The sequence below is a fragment of the Siphateles boraxobius genome, unplaced genomic scaffold (genome assembly GCF_051911475.1).
Source record: "Siphateles boraxobius isolate OS27281-9 unplaced genomic scaffold, OSU_SipBor_1 5, whole genome shotgun sequence".
NCBI classification, from domain to species: domain Eukaryota; kingdom Metazoa; phylum Chordata; class Actinopteri; order Cypriniformes; family Leuciscidae; genus Siphateles; species Siphateles boraxobius.
The window spans coordinates 5,250,340-5,271,463 of NW_027509141.1; the positions used below are offsets into that span (position 1 = coordinate 5,250,340).

At 47.0% G+C, this 21,124-nt stretch overlaps 1 protein-coding gene across 3 annotated transcripts in view; it reads left to right on the forward strand.

Moving 5' to 3' along the window:
* Nucleotides 1-21,124, forward strand: part of slc6a11b (solute carrier family 6 member 11b) — a 62,167-nt gene that overhangs the window by 34,671 nt on the left and 6,372 nt on the right. For all 3 annotated transcript variants that reach the window (XR_013194800.1, XM_077202622.1, XM_077202623.1), the window contains 6 exons: nucleotides 1,920-2,044; nucleotides 3,565-3,677; nucleotides 7,299-7,436; nucleotides 10,877-10,979; nucleotides 12,031-12,131; nucleotides 12,220-12,390. Coding sequence is in view for 2 of the 3 variants with exons in the window: in XM_077202622.1 (XP_077058737.1) it covers nucleotides 1,920-2,044; nucleotides 3,565-3,677; nucleotides 7,299-7,436; nucleotides 10,877-10,979; nucleotides 12,031-12,131; nucleotides 12,220-12,390 (751 nt within the window). In the remaining variant the exon portion in view is untranslated. The remainder of the gene's footprint in view (nucleotides 1-1,919; nucleotides 2,045-3,564; nucleotides 3,678-7,298; nucleotides 7,437-10,876; nucleotides 10,980-12,030; nucleotides 12,132-12,219; nucleotides 12,391-21,124) is intronic.

Below are 21,124 nucleotides of genomic sequence, written 5' to 3' on the forward strand. Positions count from 1 at the left end.
GAGGGCGAGGTCGGTGGCGGCGCGCAGCTCATCGAAGAGCCCTGGGTCCGTCCTACCCTCGTGCATGTCCCTTAGCATCTGGGCCTGATAGACTTGCAGAGTGGCCATGGCATGCAAAGAGGCAGCCGCCTGTACCGCCGCTCTGTAGGACTTCGCCACTAGGGTAGACGAGAACCTACAGGCCTTGGATGGGTGCTTAGGCTCGCCGCGAGAAGAAGCACTCTGAGGACACAGCTGCATCGCAACAGAGCGCTCAACCGGGGGGAGCCCAGTGTACCCACGGGCGGCTGCCCCATCGAGGGGAGGAAAGGCGGATGAAATCAACGAGCGGTCGCGGGAAGACATGGGAGTCTTCCAGGACTTCGAGATTTCATCATGCACGTCCGGGAAGAAAGGTATTGGGGCAGGCTGAGGACGGGAAGCCGCAGCTGCACCCAAAAACCAATCGTCCAGCCGCGAGCGCTCAGGACAGGGTGGAGGGTTCCACTCCAAACCAATGCTCGCGGCCGCCCGGGAAAGCATGGCCTTCATCTCTGGATCGGACTGAGCCACAGCCGTATTCACACCCGAGGGTGGCAGCTGTGACGAGTCGTCACTTCCAGACGAATCAGACCCGCCTTGTGATGCTGCGATTGACATCGCATCTCCCTCTGGAGCGCCAAAGGACACCCGCGGGACCTCAAAGGACGGTCCCGCGGGGATCCCCTGAACGTTCGCGGGTTGCAACACTGGAGAAGGTGCTGCGGGGCACGGACGAATAGTCGGCGCTTTGTTCCACACAGTCACCCTCAGATCACCCTGGCCACCAGCCGAAGTAGAGCCTCTCGAGGAGGCGCTAGATCGGGGTGTGGATGAGGGGACTCTCACTCTTGCGAGATCATTGAGTCTCGATCTAAGTGTTGCGATGGTCATGTTCCCACAGAAAGAACATGACTCATCCACGAGCGCTGCTTAACGTGATTAAAGCCCAAACACACCAAGCAGCGCTCGTGCCCATCAGAGTCAGACACCAGCCGACCGCAACCAGAAGTGCACGGGCGAGGCATCTTTAAAAAGACGTGCCGCGTGCAAGCTCTTTTTGTGAGAGAAACTCAGTGCTGAAGCGCCCGCGGAGAACACACTCGCTGGCAAACCACGCTCAGATAAGCAGGAAGTGTGCACTCGCCGGGAGATCGCCGTCACACCAACACTGGAGAGTTGCTCGTCTCGTAAGAAGCTGACAATCAGAGATAGCTTAAGGAGTGAAGAATTACACTTGGCTCCGAAGCGAAAACATATCTGCCTGTTGCCGGCGTCCTCCTTTTATACCCACGAGGTGGGGCGGAGTTACGTCATGCAAATTCCGCAGACCCATGGCATTTCTTTGCCATTGGCTCGTTTTGTAATACTCGAAGTTGATAGGCTTTCTGAGCGAAACCCCATACGCCGTCATCCGACGTAACTCGGAGTGACAACGAAAGGGAACTAAACATTCTTAAATCAAGATATATTTACTTGAGAAGCAAAATTACTTCTAGACCATATTAAGTCTTGTTTTCTGAAAAATTTATTTTGAGTTTTTCTTCTTCAGTGAATGCATCTATTTAAGAATGTTTAGACATTTGTGTTGGAAAAAAGAACCAAAATACTGAGAAATAACAGTTCCATATTCCTGAGGTGTACTTATGCTACAATTAATTGAAACGCACACATAAAATCCATTTCAATATTTGTGTGATTTCCAAAAACGAAATAGCTGCACCAGTTATGTGTCATATTAATGGGGCTGAATTCTTATGAAATCAAAAAAAAAAAATTTTGTTAATATTTAGATCACTTTTACATGAAAGAGTCTTTTTCTGTGGGTCAGTCCACTGTGGTTCAATGCTGAGAGTCTAAAGAGGGGTGAACACTTTTGCATTTGCTGTGTGTGTTTGCAGGGATTGCCTCATGCTGTGCTGTCTGAACAGTGGCACGAGTTTTGTGGCAGGATTTGCCATCTTCTCCGTCTTGGGCTTCATGGCATATGAACAGAATGTGCCAATAGAGGCAGTGGCAGAGTCAGGTGAGCAAAAATTCTCATTTGGACTTATTTTAATTAGCCTCATCTAATTTATATAGTTTATGTTTGATATACAGTACCTACAGTTGGATGTCTAAGGCTTGTGTGTTCGGACTCATGCAATTTAAAGCACTTCTCAGAAAAGCTTTTTATTGTATGACTTATTTAACAATTCAGCATTACTTATTTACAACAATAGAGCAAGACTGACTATGGAAGTGACTGAAACACACTTTGAAGGGGTTTAGAAATCATCTGACATTATTGTTAAAAAATATGTTATTTGCCATTTATTCAAAAACATATATTCAGCTGTTGAGCCACAACATTAGAGCATTGGTTCTCAAACCGGTTCCTGTACAATATAGAAAAACAAGTTTTCAGCCACTATCATTTAAAAAAATAATCCATAAACCTTGTTTAATGAGCTTTTACTAGAGCTCCACTTAAGCATTATATTATGAACAGTAGCTCTGAGTTCATATTATAGCATTTTACTCAAGTGTTATGGCGCAGTCATCTCTGCTCTTGGCCTGATGCTTTTAGACAGTGTCTCTGTACTGTAAAACCAGACCCAAGCCACATGGCATCGTTATTTCACCAGGACCGTCATTGAGATAATTAAAGAGGAGCTATTATGCCCTTTTACAAAGTTGTTTTTGGGCTCTACTTGAACAGGGTCTCCTGCTTTAATGTTGATTATTTCCCCATATTCTCCATTGTTACACTCTTCAAAAATTACGCTTTAAATCTCTTGAGAAACTAAAAGACGTAAATGACATTTGTATGTATTCTAAATAAAAGATACAGATTGTACTGAATGTTAACTTGCTTATTTGGCTCAAGATCAGGGCTTATTGAGTCCACATGTCATGCAAACAAGAAACTCTGCTTCTTAACCACAGGTCGAGAACGATGGTTTCGGGAAACACCGACTCGTTGAACTATGATGATAACGACAGAACTCCCTGCCATAGTTGGTTAACGATGCTTTTGAGAAACTCACCCCTGTTTAGTTCCTGTCTCTATGAAGCCCCTCCTTCTGAAAAGCACACTGTGCTATGATTGGTCAGCTGGAGCAATGTGTTGTGATTGGTCGAGCACTTTGAGTGTGTTTGGGAAATGTCCCGCCCCTTACCATAACCGCCAGTTTCAACACACTACAAACTTACTCAACCAGGCCCGCCCCTTTATTCTGCGTATTAATTATTTAAATGAGGAATATTGTGATGCGTTTCGTCCCTGGAAGGAACTCAAGTCTACAATGGAGGCGTTTCAGGAGTTCAGAAACACCGATACTGATATTGAGAATAACTGGAGCTTTTTAATGGTTAAACAGCAACATTACACACTAAAGACAAGGCATAATAGGACCTCTGTAAATTTGACGCATGCTCTCTTAGAACCCAAACAGAGCGGGAAGTTTAAGATCAGTGTTGTTACCCCTCAATAGATCCAACTTTGTTCTAACTTTCCATCTTTCCAGCATAGTCATAGTTATTTTATGGTGACGTGTATTCCAGGTCCTGGTCTGGCGTTTATAGCGTACCCTAAGGCTGTGACCATGATGCCCTGGTCTCCACTGTGGGCCTGCCTCTTCTTCATGATGCTCATCTTCCTTGGACTCGACAGTCAGGTCACAAATGCACACATTTGTAACCTTTAATAACTCACTCGAGAATAAAATTACTGCCACTATCAGCTTGTTGTTTGAAAATAAGGTAATAATTTCATATTTGATATGTTTAGTGTTTTTTCCTTTCTAATTTTCGCAGTAAAACGTCTCTGGTTACGACTGTAACCCTTGTTCCCTGAGAACACTGCGTCGACTACAACACTTTGGGGAATGCCCTTAGCGTAATGCATTTGAAGTATGAATGAAACTAATCCAATCCTAATTGGTGCTGCGTCATGACGTAACATGTAACGGCAAACTCGGAAGCTACAAAGGGACGCCGGCACACAACATAGTTAGATTAAGCGAGTCGCTCCCAGGCAGGGGAAGGCGTGGTGGAGGGATGCAGTGTCGAAGGGTTCCCTTTTGAGGGAATTTGCTCTGCATCGATACCACACTTTGAGGAACAAGTACCCACTATGCCACAACAAGCCCTGCCTGTCCCAGTGTGAAGCTGCGCACAGGCACACTTAGGACGAGAGCACTAGAGTGCCTGGCGTAGAAGAAATGTCCAGGCTATAGAATCTGATAAAAGTATGAGGGGTGGCCCATCCTGCTGCATCGCACACTTCTTGGATCGGGGCCCCTGAAAGGAGCGCTCTAGAGGATGCCATTCCTCTGGTTGAATGAGCCCTCACGGCCAAAGGTGAAGGCAAGCTGCGCACCTGTTAGCCCATAGAGATAGCCTGAACAACCCAGTTACTGATGGTCTGTATGCATGCGGGAAGCGCCTTCTTGGGCTACCCGAAGCACACCAGTCTTTCTTAAGTCTTTCTTCATCCACCGTCACGTGAGATGGAAGATGTAAAGCCTGCAGAACTGTAGGCCGTGCCACATTAGATGGCACTTTAGGCAACCTGTGATGCAAGATAGCCTTAATGTTGCCTGGAGTTTGCTCTCCATAACCATGAGATATGGAAAGCGCCTGAAGGTCTCCTACTCTCCTAAGAGAAGTAATGGTTAGTAAAAAAGGTTCGAAGGGGGCCTCGACCAGCCCTTCGAGAACCACTGCCAGGTCCCATGTGGGAACTCTGGTACGAGCCGCAGGTCTCATCCTCCGAGCCCCACGTAGGAAACATACGACCAGCTGATGTCTCCCCAGAGGCCCATCACCCAGAGGAGTGTGGAAAGCCGCAATGGCAGGCACGTACACCTTGAGTGTGGACGGGGTAAGACCAGCCAAGAAGTGATCTTGGAGAAGCTCCAGCACTGAAAGCCAACTGGGCAGTTAACTGGGTCCACCTCACGCTCTCTACACCAAGTGGAAACACATTCCACTTTAGGCCGTACAAACTCCTCGTGGAAGGAGCTCTGGAACTGAGTATGGTCTCAACCACTCCAGCCGACAAGCCAGCCTCTAGGTACTGAGCCCCCTCAGGGGCCAGGCCCAAAGTTTCCACAGGTCTGGTCGAGGGTGACTATTGACAGGTTCCTCCTCAGAGGGATCTGCCAAGGCTGGCCTGCCAGGAGTGCTATGATGTCTGAAAACCATACCCGGGCCGGCCAGTATGGGGTAAGTAGAAGTAGGCTGATACCGTCTCGATGGACCCTCTCCAGAACTCCCAGGAGCGATCGGGGGAAAAGCATACAGGCATAGCCTCGGCCACGTCTGTGCCATGGCATCTCTACACCAATGGGGCTGGATGGGTGAGAGAAAACCACAGTGGACAGTGAGACGTCCCTCGGGACACGAACAAATCCACTTCCTCTGGTCCGAATCTCTCGCATATCGGTGTGAAGTGTCCATTCCCAATCCTCAGCCCCTGCCTCGACAGGATGTCTGCTCTCTGATTCTGGTCCCCTGGGATGTGCATTGCTCTGAGAGATAACAGTTTCCCCTGGGACCACAGGAGGATCTGATGCGCCAATCTGGATAGAGGGTGTGACCTCAGAACCCCCTGATGAATTAAGTAGGAGAACACCGACACATTGTCTACGTTGTGACCCCTAAGGTCTGGGAGGAATGCCATCCATGACCGCGCCCCAGCCCGTGAGGGAGGCATCTTTTGAAGTGGCTTTCTGGCAACATGACGCTCTCAGCATGAGGCCTTGGGACAGAAACCAAGCTTTTTTTCACATAGATAGGGAACAAAGGCATATGCGCGTAACCCTGATCATGCGGAACGGGTTCCCACTCGGGGAAACCTCTTGGGTTTTCAACCACCACTGCAGCGCCCTTATGTGCATCAGGCGAATGGAATGCAGCAAGAATTGTGCCTGCATCGTGACTGGGCCATAATAAGCCAGTTGTTGATATAATTTAGCATCCTGATACCCTGAAGCCTCAGCGGAGCTAGAGCTGCATCCATGCATTTGGTAAGCTTGCAAGGGGAGAGAGCGAGGCCGAACCGAAGAACCCAATATTGGAACGAACCTCAGGAACTTCCTGTGAGATGGAAGAATGGATATGTGGAAGTATGCGTCCCTTAGATCTATCGTGACAAACCAATCCTCAGATTTGATCTGACTCACGATGATAGGAATAGTGAGCATCTTGAACCTAAATCTCTTCAGAGACTGATTCAAATGCCTTTGATCTAAAATTGGCGCAATCCTCCATTCTTCTTGGGAACTATGGAGTAGCGGCTGTAGAACCAGGACTCCCTGTCCTGCAGAGGAACACGCTCTATGGCCTCCTTTAAATGCAGCCATGATCACCAGACAATACTGATTTAATATTTATTTATACGGTCTCGTAATCGTAATCGCACCGAAAAGGCACGGCTGTGTGCGTCGAGATATTTCTCAATGAATACAGCCAGCACCTGTGGACCCTCAGGAGCTGACTGTGCATGCCTGGCACACACACAGAATCTCTATTGCAGAGTAGACACGTAATCTATGCGCTGCCTCTGCAACACGAGATCTGAGCCACTAGATTGCAATGCAGATCTTTATTTGGGACAATTCTTATGAGACAGACAACACCAAATAGGACAGACAGTTGACACAGAGCGCTTGCTGAAGAGAAAAAAAGCTAACTATGTTGTGTGCCGGCATCCCTTAGCTTCTGTTTATGCTGTCACATGTTACATCATGATGCAGCACCAATCAGGATTGGATTAGTTTCATTCATACTTCAGATGGATTACGCTAAGGGCGTTCCCCAAAGTGTCGTAGTCGACGCAGTTCGAGTTCCCTCAAAAGGGAACTGCCGTGGTGGTTGTTTAGAGACCCAAAGTTTTTGGACTCTGTCAACCCCACTTAATGAATCACTGTATTATTGGCCTATACAAAATATCAAAACAATAAAAAAAAAATATTCAATTCACATTTATTTGTAAAACACTTTTCATAATACACATCGTTTCAAAGCAGCTTTACAGAAAATGCAAATGAGTCCACATTACAGTATAGAGTGATCTGTTATCAGAGGAGACTGTCTTAGTTATGTATTTCAGAAATGTACAAATATAAATCACAGTTAGCTAACAATTTACTCATTTAAAAAATGTAATAATTTAAGGCAGAAACAAGTATCCGTTATTGTAAAAAAAATAACAGAAACACTTTTCAAGAAGTGACGGTAGTGAGGAGAAATGTTCTAGTTTTAGTTAATGATCATAATTCCTCTCTGTCTAGTTTGTGTGTGTGGAGAGTCTTGTGACCGCCATCATCGACATGTATCCCAAAACCTTCCGCGTGGGATATCGGAGAGAGCTTCTCATCCTGGGAATGTCTGTGGTCTCCTTCTTCCTGGGTCTAATAATGTTGACAGAGGTAAAGTCATAATTTTATGTTCTTTCCAGTGGTATCAGTATTTCCTTTGATTTGTGCTGATATTTAGTACGACACAACCCAACAAGCAATAGCCGTAATTTCTCCATCTAGGTTAACTATAGACCCGATATAGTTCAGCAATGAGTAACACACTTCTAGCCAAAATAACCTAGAATTTGGTTACGTGTCGTTTTTGCCAAAATAACTTGTGAGATGAGGTGTATGATATTCCATCATGTAAGCAAAGTCAACAGTGAGTACAAGGTGTTTGGTTTCATTTCTTTGTTATCTAATTGATGAGGAGTCTATTCTTATGCGATGGTTCAGAAATCTATTACATTTTCACTGACAGCCCAAATTTTGCCTGGTTTTAGCCATACGTCAGGGCTGTGTTTTGACGGCTATTAGACAGCTTTTAAAAACAAAATTGCATGATAGGAATCTTCCATCACAGATGGATGAACATAGATTTGTTGTAAGCACACTTCGACACAATAATTAATATTGTAAAATAAGCATAATACATGATAATGACAAATCCAGGTGTCTTATTCGTCAAGGACAAGCAGATTTGCTGTTTACATGATCATGTTGGTTTGACATGCCCTGGTTCATTTAGTTAATTGTTAACCTATAACCCCTGATGCTGGTAAACCAATTTTAATGTGTAAAAAAAGTGAGATTTGTAGTGGATTTTCCCTGTAATGACAGAGACAGAGTCTTTGCATATTGCTGTTGGCATGTTTCTGCTTGCTTTATGGCTGGAGTGAGTGTAAAAATAGACAGAAGCTGCTCTCCACCAGTAATGTGCAGTCAGGTGAACGCTTTCACTCGGCGTTTCATGAATAAAGCCATCCGACTGTGGAACGAAGCCTCTCCAGTGTGACATTCTCTGTTACTAGGATGAGAGGGAGATGAAGATGCTTTCAAAGCTGTTTTCTATATGGCAGTAGTGCTCTCAATGCTCTGTAAAATACAGTGAGCATGTGATCGTATAACCATGGTTCTGTGATATTGTCACTAGCTGTGTTTACATCCAAAGTTGCGAATATGGGCAGAATTGGAATGTCGCATAAAACATTTGTGAATAAAGCAGTGTTCCCGTCACATGTGTTCAAGAGAACAAATTAAGAAATTGGTGCAAAAGTTTCTGCAATCGTGCTCTTTTTCCCTCCATCATAAACGAGTGTCTCAGAGCGTCAGACGAAACGCTGTCATGTTCTCTAGCGTTCGGATGCTGGTGTTCGGGAACACACTCGTTTGTGTGAGACGCTTCTGGAAGGAATTAAACCAAATCATTCTGATCACACACTTTTGTTGCATCTCAATTCGCTTACTTATACTATGCCCTAGAATTATTTACTCTTTTTTTGAAGGAAAAGTAGATACTTATTAGTGTGTAGCAGAAGAGTAGACAAGCTTTGGGACATACTATCAAGTAAAATGACCTGTCAATCATCTTGTCACAGTAAAAATCCTCCACATTTCATTTACTAGCGTATCGGAGAGAAATGCAGAAGCTCGTTGATCTGCAGTCATGCGGAGACTCTCCTCATGTTAATTATGCATTTAAAAGTGAATAGCCAAATGGATCTTTATAAAAGTCCACAATGTTATTGCAGATTAAAGGGACAATGTGTAGTTTTTTAAGTATTTTATTATCTAAAATCAATATTTTTATTCATAAATATGTCCAAAATGGTGTACAAATACCTCTGCCAATTATCTGACTTATCCTCGTAAACAAAGAATGTATTATTATTATATACATGTGACGGGTAGGTCCACGGAGGCTTCCATGTCGATCCGACATCTTGAAAAACTATAATAGCAGAGAGGGTCAAAAAGTGCTAGGCCAAAGCGTTTCCACAACGTGTTTTCGTTCAGAGCCAGCGTCACGTAACTGAAAGCAGCAGAAATGGAAAAGAAGATTTGAGAGACACGGGTCACTGCACCGGCAAGTTTAAAAGGCTCTGCACGGTTATTTATAATGGAGAACCATACTTATGTGGAGCCACAGGATCGGAGATTGCAAAAAACAAGGTTTAATGTCGGGATAGCTTTTTCCAGGTGGAAAGAGTTGATGCAGGAGAAAGCTTTCAAAAGAGACGCTGAACTTGCCTGCTTTCTTCTCAACAGGTAACGTTAAGTCAATGTCACGCTCTAAATTACAAGCCTTTTTTTGGATGCTTCTCAGCCTTTGGAAACTTTCAATTTTACCAAACATTTGTTTGTTTGTTGTGTCAAGTTGCAGTTTGTTTGTAATAAAAACCTGTTCACCTGAAGGAAAACTCGATGAAGTGCTATTAGAGGACATCCTGTCATAGCTTTTTGGTACATAACAGCTACCGTAGATGCAACACGCATTTGAAAAAGCGAGGCGCTGGAGAGCACAATTCGTTTGAATGCAAAATATATATTCACCACTAAATGGGAGAAATTTTCTAATCAGGTTATACTTTTATTAGTCACTCAAACCAATCTAAATCTCTCACCGTTGGTTGCGCAAATCCAGCGTGTTTTGTAGTTTTGAAACACTTTTTAGTCGTGTTTGTAATGCGAATTTTCTTAAGGATTCTTGAGGGTTTTTTTTTTCTTCCTCCTTGTGTGAATTTTACTAAAGCATGGTGCATTGGAATGTTTTAATACTGTATGTAGATGTGTATGTGGAATGTGATTGTTTTTTATTGTTTTTAATGTATGGGTTTTTTGTTGTTGTTGGTTTGTGATGTGATGTGATGCCACTGGTCTAATATAATCACCCGGTAATAGTAGACGATCCGGTAACTTCTGGCATACTTTATTCAACATACTATGCTTTGGGACACACTTACTCTCTTACACACTGTTTAGGGTGGATAGTATGGACATTGGGATGAAGGGTTTGACTCCAGCATTTCAGAACCACCAAATCAACATTTGAGATCCTGCGATGCTATTGGTCAAGTCAAGTCAAGTCACCTTCATTAATAAAGCGCTTGTAACAGTATGAATTGTTTAAAGCATCTTTACAATGATAATAGAAATTACCATAACAGATTGTTTAGGCTTTACCACAGCTCTAGGATAAAGTTGTTGTCCAGCTTAAGATAGTCCTGATTGATTCACTTCCATTGCGAAAATCATTAGTTATTAACTTAGTATTAGTAATTAGTCCAGTTATCCAATCACAGCCTCTGCTGAGGCATCAAGGTATTTATTCGGTAAATGTGTTTCCATCGTAGTTTAAGTGCATCAATGTTTATCCGCCTAAACTGAGCCATACGTTTTTTTTATCCACATTTGTATAATTTATGCACATCTTGTCATTACCGTCCAGCGTTTTTGTTGCAGCATCACAGAATTTGGTTGTGTGCTAAACATATCATGCTACACCGGCAGTGTCAGTTGTGTTTCACGTGTGTCCTGTTTTAGCTCTGACTGTGGCTTTGCTCTGTTAGGGTGGCATGTACGTGTTCCAGCTCTTTGACGCGTATGCAGCCAGTGGCATGTGTCTGCTGTTCGTGGCCATCTTTGAGTCCATCTGCATTGGCTGGATCTATGGTAAAACATTGCTTCGTTTCTGATTATAACAATATTCATCAATTAATATTCACATCTTCTGTACTAAGCCGCTATAGTCGCCATCCGCTGACGAGTAATATCTCTCTAATGCAGTTTTTACTCTTTAACTTCCAAATGTTATCTGGTATTTAATGTGCTTGTAGTTAAGTGTTACAGAGCAAAAACAAAGATTGATTCCATCCAACGTATAAAAAGGCCATTATTCAGATGCTAGCGCTTTCATTAAGAGTACAAAGTCAAAAAATACAAATACTTAAACAAAAGTCTCTCTCTAATGCAGTTTTTACTCCTTAACTTCCAAATGTTATTTGGTATTTAATTTCCTGGGAAATGTAACACTGCAAAAACAATGTTCTTCCTCAGTATTTTTGTCTTGCTTTCCAGTACAAATATCTAAACATTCTTGAATCAAGATACATTTACTTGAGAAGGAGATCAAGAAGAAAATCATCAAAATGAAGTGAGAAAAAATATCTGTCAGTGGGATCAGAAAAATAATCTTTTAAATAAAAATCTCTTCTGACCCAACTGGCATAATTGGCCATTAGCACTCACTTAATTTTGATAAATTCTTCAGTAAACAAGACAAAAATTTTGAGGAATAAAATATTTTTTTTTGCATTGATGTGTAGCATCTTTATGAATAACCTCCCATAGAAACAAGGTTTATGGCGATAATAAATCCATTACATTTCTATCAAACAATGTCACATTTTGTCATGCAAGACCCGCTGTAATCCATCAGAATCTGTCATTATTAGACATGCATGATGTGCCAGCAGATGCTTTTCTGTCTGAATTTTTAATGTCAATGTTTACAGTATTATCAGATTTCTGTAACCGTAATGCCACCTGCTGGCAAGAGTCAGACAATGCATGTAATGAATCATTGAAATATGTTTTCAAGAAGAGAGAAACATCCATCTTAGTGTCCAGTAAATAAAAGTGTTATATGTGTATATAATACATAGTGTATTTTTGCTGAGAGACATTTTAAGTGAATAACAGAATCACTGATCTTCATCCTCAGGTGCCGACAGGTTTTATTCGAACATTGAGGACATGATTGGATATAAGCCCATCTTCTTCATCAAATGGTGCTGGCAGTATTTCACACCCGGCATCTGTGCTGTGAGTTGAGTTTGATGTTCCAAGAGTCGAGATATTTACAGTCTGTGAGGGATAAATGCTAAGTTCTTGGTCATTTGATTTTTTTTAGGGCATCTTTCTGTTCTTCTTGATCAAGTACAAACCGCTGAAGTATAATAATGTGTACACGTATCCAGACTGGGGTTATGGGATCGGCTGGATGATGGCCATGTCCTCTATGGTTTGCATTCCAGTGGGAATCATAATCCAGATCTGGAAAACAAAAGGAACTTTCCGTGAGGTAAAAGCCTATTTTTTCTAGCTTTTTTTGTGAACCTGGTCATTGTGTTTGTGTTTGTGCGTGTGTGTGCCCACATGTTTGTGTGTGTGTGTTTTATGTTATAGTTTAAGTTTGCACAGCATGGTTTCAGAATAACAGATTAAGTTGCATTGAAAAATTAACATGAACGTGAAAATGTCTTGATATTTGATTTATCTTTTGCTTTAATGACATCTAGAAATAGAGCACGATCTGAACACATTTTTCTTCATTTTGCGTTACGTTTCAGCAGCAGCTATTTGCACAAAGTCCAAATAGCGATAGATGCAATTTACACTAAGTGTAAGTACAGCAACAAAAAGTATTTTCTTTCCACTAAGAAAGATGCTGTTTGCACTCAGTGTAAATAGTTGTTAGATGCTATTTATACAATGTTTATGCAAACTACTTTTACCTTAGTGTATTGTAGAATTTTATAAAACAGTATGCAGTAATTACAACATATCCAGTGTATATGATTATATTTATTAAAATTATAAATGGCTATTTTATTGGGACATTACTTGTCTCTGTCCCTAAAGCCTTACACCGACCCAGACCCATCTGATAAACACTTTATTGCACTTTTTTTAAATGCCGTCAGGCATTTTATTACCACTTTTCGAAAAAAAAATGTAAATGCTACTCAGGGGTAATATGCAATTAGAAAAGGAGAAGAATGAGTTAAGTAAATGGCGAATCTGAACTTGGGTTGTTGACGTCAAAAGCTAACATCACCTGTTACTCTCTGTTATCGGACAGGTTTCTTTTGTCATTTTATCTGGTTCAATCAGACAAAAGTGGGCGGAGTTAGTATAAATAGCCTCTGCCAACAAGGCGGCTTATTTGCACTTGGTGTAAATAGACACTTTGTAACGTTTCTTTGTTTTCAGATTTTCAAAATACAATGTTTATTCCCAGGTTTAAATTAAGTTTTTTTTTCTTTATTTATTATTATGTTCAAGTCAAGCTATACTTTCAGTTATGAGTATGGTTTCTTCAATCTGTTAATTTAGCATATCTTCAACATTGCTGATAAACAACCTCTCATATGTCTGCCAATGATTTTAGATAGGAGGTAGAAAGTATTTTTCAGCCTGTACTCGAGAAACAAACATCACATCTCTTGAGTTGCCGTGACATGCCAAAGATGAAAGTTGTTCTGGAACTGCGGTGTAGAGATATAGTGAGCGAGGGGCAGACTTGATTGCACAGTGTGGGCGTGACACGGGCAATGCCTTGACGTGACCCCATTGTGCCATGTCATATTGATTGTGTCTGCTTCAAAAAAACACACAGAGCTGTGTGATGAGGTTAGTGTACAACACTGGAGAAATCTTTTTCTTAATCAGTAATTTTCCACAAACATATCTGAACAGTGTTTTGCTTGTTTCTTGTTTTAAAGCTGAGTAAGGAGCCGGTCACACAGAATGCGTTTTTCCCATTCCACTGCACTACCTTTCCATTGTTTTCCATGTAAATCAAGCGGCAACCTTATGGTCTCTCTCTTGAATCAACACGGAAGTGACTTAAACTGCAGTTCATTGACTGGCCACTAGAGACCGGCTGCAAAAGAGAGTCAATCCCATAGACCCGCATGGTAAAATGCCCAACTTTACAGCAGAAAAAAACATGTTTACAGCCTGGTGTAAAAAGTGGTTTTGGTCTATAAAGCTAATTTTGCCCTTCATGAAAACTGAGGGGGGTGCATTTTTTTATATCTGTTTACATTATATTAAACCTTAAAGTTGTACATAATTAAGGGCGTGACCACTTGAGTGACAGATGGATTGCCGCTGAAGTCACTACTAGCAGTTTGTCTGCTGTCTGTTAGCATCACGTCACCTCAGCTAATCCGCCTCTTGCCTACTTTTGTTTATCCGGGACACGCTTACAAGCGACGGCCGGCTCCGCCCACTTTGGACTTCAAAAATGCTTTTCAGAAACACTACGGGTGACGTCACGGACACTACGACCATTTTTTTTTTACAGTCTATAATGTAAACATGCACTAGACGGATGTCTTTAAACATCGCTCATGTCCTGGTGTTTTGCAGTGTCTCGCACATGACACGGCATTCGGAAAACACGGCGCTCAAGTTACATTTAGTTCATCTGGAAAAGAGATACCATACCATATGACATACCTGTTGTCAGTGATGTTTTGAAAACCCTGCCACAACAGCCGTAAGTCTCTGTCATTCATGAAGTGGCTGTTTAGTTCCCTTTCGTTGTCACTCCGAGTTACGTCGGATGACGACAAATGGGGTTTCGCTTAGAAAGCCTATCAACTTCGAGTATTACAAAACGAGCCAATGGCAAAGAAATGCCATGGGTCTGCGGAATTTGCATGGCGTAACTCCGCCCCACCTCGTGGGTATAAAAGGAGGAAGCCGGCAGCAAGCAGATATGTTTTCGCTTCGGAGCCAAGTGTATTCTTCTCTCCACAAGCCATCTCTGAATTGTCAGCTTTACAAACGAGTACCTCGAGTGTTGGTGTGACGGCGATCTACGGCGAGAGCGTGCTTCCTGCTGATCTGTTGCAGTGGTCTGCCAGTCGGTGCGTTTCTCCCCGGGTGCTTCAACACTTGAGTTTTCTCTCACTAAAAGAGCTTACACGTGGCACGTCTTTTTAAAGATGTCTCGCCCGTGTACTTCTGGTTGCGGCAGATTGGTATCGGACTCTGATGGGCACGAGCGTTGCATAGTATGTTTGGGCATTGATCATGCTAGAGCAGCGCTCGTGGATGACTCATGTTCTCTCTGTGGGAACATGACCATCGCGTCATTACGGTCGAGACTCCGTGAACTCGCAAGAGTGAGAGTCCCCTCATCCACCCCCCGTCCTGCGGCTGGTGGCCAGGGTGATCTGAGGGTTACGGTCTGGAACAAGGCGCCGACTATGTGTCCGCGACCCCAGCCCCCCTCTTCAATGACGGTGCCCGCTAGTGAACTGCTGATTCCCGCGGGTCTACCCTCTGGTGGCCCGCGGGCTTCAGTTGAAGCTACAGAGGAAGATGCCATGTCTGTTGCAGCATCACTAGGCGGGTGGAGGCCTCCACCCTGTCCTGAGCGCTCGCGGCTGGACGATTGGTTTTTGGGTAAGGCCGCCGACCCTCGTCCTCGGCAAACCCCAATACCTTTCTTCCCGGATGTGCATGATGAGATCTCGAAGTCCTGGAAGACCCCCCTGTCTTCTCGGGACCGCTCGCTGGTCTCATCCGCCTTTCCTCCCCTCGATGAGGCAGCTGCCCGTGGGTGCACTGGGCTTCCCCCGGTTGAACGCTCTGTTGCCATGCAACTATGTCCTCAGAGTGCTTCTTCTCGGGGCGAGCCTAAGCACCCATCCAAAGCCTGTAGATTTTCGTCGACCCTGGTGGCGAAGTCTTACAGAGCGGCGGGACAGGCGGCTGCTTCACTGCATGCTATGGCCACTCTGCAGGTCTACCAGGCCCAGATGCTCAGAGACATGCACGAGGGTAGGACAAACCCAGGGCTCTTTGATGAGCTGCGCGCCGCGACCGACCTTGCTCTCCGGGCGACGAAGGTTACCGCGCGCTCCCTGGGTTTGGTGATGTCCACAGCTGTGGTCCAGGAGCGACATCTGTGGCTGAACCTGGCTGACATGCGGGACGCTGAGCGGACCCGTCTGCTTAACGCCCCCTTGTCCCAGGCCGGCCTCTTCGGCGGTGCAGTTGAAGACTTTGCCCAACAGTTTTCAACTGCCCAGAAACAGACCGAGGCCATCAAACACATTCTGCCCCGCCGGCCCGCTGCTGCCTCCACCTTGCCGGCCGGGCAGACGCCTCGACCTGTTTCCCGCCGAGGGCGCCCTCCTGCGGCTCCCGCCCCTCCCGCCCGGACCACGCAGCAGCCTCCACCCAGGGCCGGTCGCGGAGGAAGCCGTAAGAAGGCGCCACAGCCCTCTCCTGCCCCGCCCCCCGCTAAACGCCGGGCCAAGCGGCGCTCCTGAGACGGGCTGCTCAGGGATGATGATTGTTTCTCAGGAGGTGGTAGCAGGACCACTCCTTCCCCCGGTGGAGGGCCGGGGGAGAATCTTTTGTTCTCCACTCCCCGCTGCTCACCCACGGGTGGGCAGCACCCTAATGTGGTTAAAGACAGGAACAATCCCCTCTTCCCTGAGCTCACAGAGTTCTCGGGCGACACAGAGCGCCGCCCACAAGCCGTGCTCTCCTCGCCCCCCTCTGTCCCAGAGGCGGTTGACACGGCGTGCCGTCCACGGACCGCTTCGCCCCTGTCCCCCTCTGTCGCCAGACCCCTGGCAGAGCAGGCCCCCGCGGGACGACCAGCCTGGTCCTCCCCTGGCCCCCTCTGCCAGGGTGCGGTTGCTAACTGTGCCCCCTCTCCGGGCCGCTATGCCGTCCACTTTTGGGCCAGTTACTCCGCCTCGCTGCCCCTCCGGGGGGACGCCTGTGGCTCGCATGATCCCGTTGGTTCAGTTCCTGGGAGCCTGGCTAGAGCTTCCCCGTCTGTCCCACTGGATCGCGCGTACCGTCAGGCTCGGCTATGCGATTCAGTTCGCACGGTCTCCTCCCCGCTTCAGGGGAGTCCGCTCCACTTTGGTCGGTGGCAATGCCCCTATCATGAGAGCAGAGATTGCCACCCTGCTGGCGAAGGGTGCAATCGAGACTGTCCCTCCAGCCGAGATGAGGTCCGGCTTCTACAGCCCCTACTTCATTGTCCCCAAGAAAACCGGTGGGTTACGGCCAATCCTGGACTTGCGCGTGCTGAACCGCTCCCTTCACCGGATGCCGTTCAAGATGCTCACCGCCAAACGCGTTTTCGAATGCATACGGCCCCAGGATTGGTTTGCAGCGATCGACCTGAAGGACGCCTACTTTCATGTCTCCATTCTTCCTCGACACAGACCGTTCCTCCGGTTTGCTTTCGAGGGGCAGGCATACCAGTACGCGGTTCTCCCTTTCGGGCTAGCCCTGTCTCCTCGCATCTTCACGAAGGTCGTCGAGGCGGCCCTTGTTCCCCTTCGAGAGCAAGGGGTTCGCATCCTGAGTTATATCGACGACTGGCTGATCCTAGCTCACTCTCGAGATCAGGTTTGCGAACACAGGGACCTAGTGCTCCGGCACCTAGCCCGTCTGGGCCTTCGGGTCAACTGGGAGAAGAGCAAACTTTGCCCCGTGCAGAGGATCTCTTTTCTCGGTATGGACATCGACTCGGTCGCCATGTCCGCGCAGCTTACGAGCGAGCGCGCGCAGTCACTGCTGACTTGCCTAAGACAATTCGAGGGCAAGAGTGCGGTTCCACTGAAACTTTTTCAGAGGCTCCTGGGGCATATGGCATCTGCAGCCGCGGTCACGCCGCTCGGATTGCTTCATATGAGACCGCTTCAGCTTTGGCTTCGCGACCGAGTCCCGAGGTGGGCATGGCAATACGGCACGTTCCGAGTACCAGTTACTCCGACCTGCCGTCAGTTCTTCACCCCGTGGTCGAACCTCGATTTTCTCAGGGCCGGTGTCCCCCTGGCTCGAGCTTCCCGGCATGTTGTTGTCTCAACAGATGCCTCCACCACGGGCTGGGGCGCCATGTGCAATGGACATGCTGCTGCGGGCTCCTGGACAGGACCCCAGCGGCTGTGGCATGTCAATTGCCTCGAGTTGTTGGCAGTACGCCTTGCCCTGCACCGCTTCCGGGCGTTGCTCAGGGGTCAACACGTACTAGTCCGCTCAGACAATACCGCCACTGTAGCGTACATCAACCATCAAGGTGGTCTACGCTCCCGCCGTATGTCACAACTCGCTCGCCACCTCCTCCTATGGAGTCAGAAGCATCTGAGGTCGCTTCGAGCCATCTTCATTCCCGGAGCGCTGAACTGTGCAGCCGACGAGCTCTCACGGCTTCAGCCCCTCCCTGGAGAATGGCGACTCCATCCCCAGTCGGTTCAGCTGATTTGGGTCCAGTTCGGGGACGCGCAGATAGATCTGTTTGCCTCTCACGACTCGACCCATTGCGCCCAGTTCTATTCCCTGACCGAGGGCACGCTCGGCACGGATGCTCTGGCGCACAGCTGGCCGCAGGGCCGCAAGTATGCGTTTCCCCCAGTGAGCCTTCTTGCGCACACTTTGCGCAAGGTCAGGGAGGACGAGGAGCAGGTCATTCTGGTTGCCCCTTACTGGCCCAACCGGACCTGGTTCCCCGAACTAGTACTCCTCGCGACAGCACCTCCCTGGCCGATCCCTCTGAGGAAGAACCTTCTTTCTCAGGGACGGGGCACCCTATGGCACCCTCGTCCCGATCTTTGGAACCTCCACGTGTGGCTCCTGGATGGGACGAGGCAGGTTTGAGTACCCTACCACCAGCGGTGGTGGCTACCATCACTTCCGCTAGAGCGTCGTCCACGAGACACGTCTATGCGTTGAAGTGGAACCTCTTCGTCAACTGGTGCTCTTCTCTCCGAGAAGACCCCCGGAGATGCTCGATCAGTGTTTTGCTTTCCTTCCTTCAACAGGGGCTGGAGCGAAGGCTGTCTCCCTCCACCCTGAAGGTCTATGTTGCCGCCATTGCCGCACATCATGACCTCATCGAAGGTAAGTCGGTGGGGAAGCACGACCTGATCATCAGGTTCCTGAGAGGAGCGAGGAGACTGAATCCTCCTCGTCCTCCTCTCGTTCCCTCTTGGGACCTCTCAGTGGTTCTAACTGCCCTGAAGAGTGCTCCCTTTGAGCCCCTGCAATCAGTTGAGCTTAAGTTCCTGTCTATGAAGACAGCGCTCCTGGTTGCACTGGCCTCCATCAAGAGGGTTGGGGACCTGCACGCATTCTCCGTTGACGAAGCGTGCCTGGAATTTGGGCCGGCTTACTCTCACGTGATCCTGAGACCCCGGCCTGGATATGTGCCCAAGGTTCCTACCACTCCCTTCCGGGACCAGGTGGTGAACCTGCAAGCGCTGCCCTCGGAGGAGGCAGACCCAGCCTTGGCACTGCTCTGTCCAGTACGCGCTCTCCGCGCCTATGTAGACAGAACGCAGTGTTTCAGGACCTCAGACCAGCTCTTTGTCTGTTATGGTGGGAAGCTGAAGGGAAAGGCTCTCTCCAAGCAAAGGTTGTCTCACTGGATAGTGGACACCATTGCCTTGGCTTACCAGCAGCAAGGTCGACCGTGCCCCCTTGGTGTGACTGCCCACTCCACCCGGAGTGTGGCGTCCTCTTGGGCTCTAGCGCATGGCGCCTCGCTAACAGACATCTGCAGAGCTGCAGGCTGGGCGACACCTAACACATTCGCCAGATTCTATAATCTCCGAGTGGAGCCTGTGTCCTCTCGTGTACTCGCTTCAACCAGCTAGTACCGGACCCGCTCAGGTGTCTTCGCTTGCTCGCCACTCCACTCCACGGACTGGATACGTGCGATATTTTTCTCAGGTGAGCTTCTCCGAAAGCCCTGAGCTCCTCCAGCACTCCTGACGTCGGCGCCAGTGTCTATTGCCTGTGCGTCGGCTAGGTGCCTCCCGTGTGCATGGTCCCTCCTCTGAGCGACCCCCACATGTGTATTTCCACTGTAAGCCTCTCTGAGCGTGTGTCTTTCCCTTGGCAAGCCACCTTGCCTCCCCTGGGGTTGAAATATTCCACCTGCGGCTGGACACCCCAGTGTTTTCCATATGCTTCCTTCGGGTCATATGTGTATTCTCTAAGTCCCCCCCCTCCGGGCTGGCATTAATTGCATACTTCCCCTAAGCTTGGGATATGCTTCCCAGTGTACCTTGGTATTCCTGTGTTATATGGAGTCCTTTGTCCAGGCTGACAGGGATCTCGATTTACGCAGGGCACTGGAAGACAGCTGAGAAGGTGGCGTGATTAGACTGGTAACCCCATTCGTCGTCATCCGACGTAACTCGGAGTGACAACGAAAGGGAACGTCTACGGTTACGTATGTAACCCTCGTTCCCTGAGTAGGGAACGGAGACGTTACGTCTGCCTGCCACTTTCCGCTGTACCGCGGGGATCGCCTGAGCTCAGTCTTGGCTCCTCAGCGAAGAAACATATCTGCTTGCTGCCGGCTTCCTCCTTTTATACCCACGAGGTGGGGCGGAGTTACGCCATGCAAATTCCGCAGACCCATGGCATTTCTTTGCCATTGGCTCGTTTTGTAATACTCGAAGTTGATAGGCTTTCTAAGCGAAACCCCATTCGTCGTCATCCGACGTAACGTCTCCGTTCCCTACTCAGGGAACGAGGGTTACATACGTAACCGTAGACGTTTTCATGCGTAACTCTTAGCCTTCTGACATATTATTCCTTGGCAGTCTGTATGCTGCACTATCCCCAGATTTAAATGCCTTCAAAAGTGAACAGACTTCTCCAGTTAGCCATGGTTTTTGGCGCGCCTCTTGATGGGCTTAACCCCTGTCACGTCATCTATGCATTGTCATAACCAATGACGGATTCTGTATATTCACGTAGGTCAGTAATGCCACCTTGTGTTGCTGCCTTTCTAATAATGTCCCACTGTGTGTTTTTAAAAACAGTCTTGTATTGCTGAAGTGGCTTCCTGAGGCCACCTCTTAATTTCTCTTTATTTATGAGCTTCATATAAGTCCTTAATGTTTGTATACACTAGATCTAGTGTGTTCCTATTTATGTGCTGATAGAATTTAGGTAGAATAGAATTGTCTGGTTAAAATCTCCAGCTGCAATGAAGAAACTGTCAGGATGGTTCATCTGCTGCTCACTGATGTTATAGT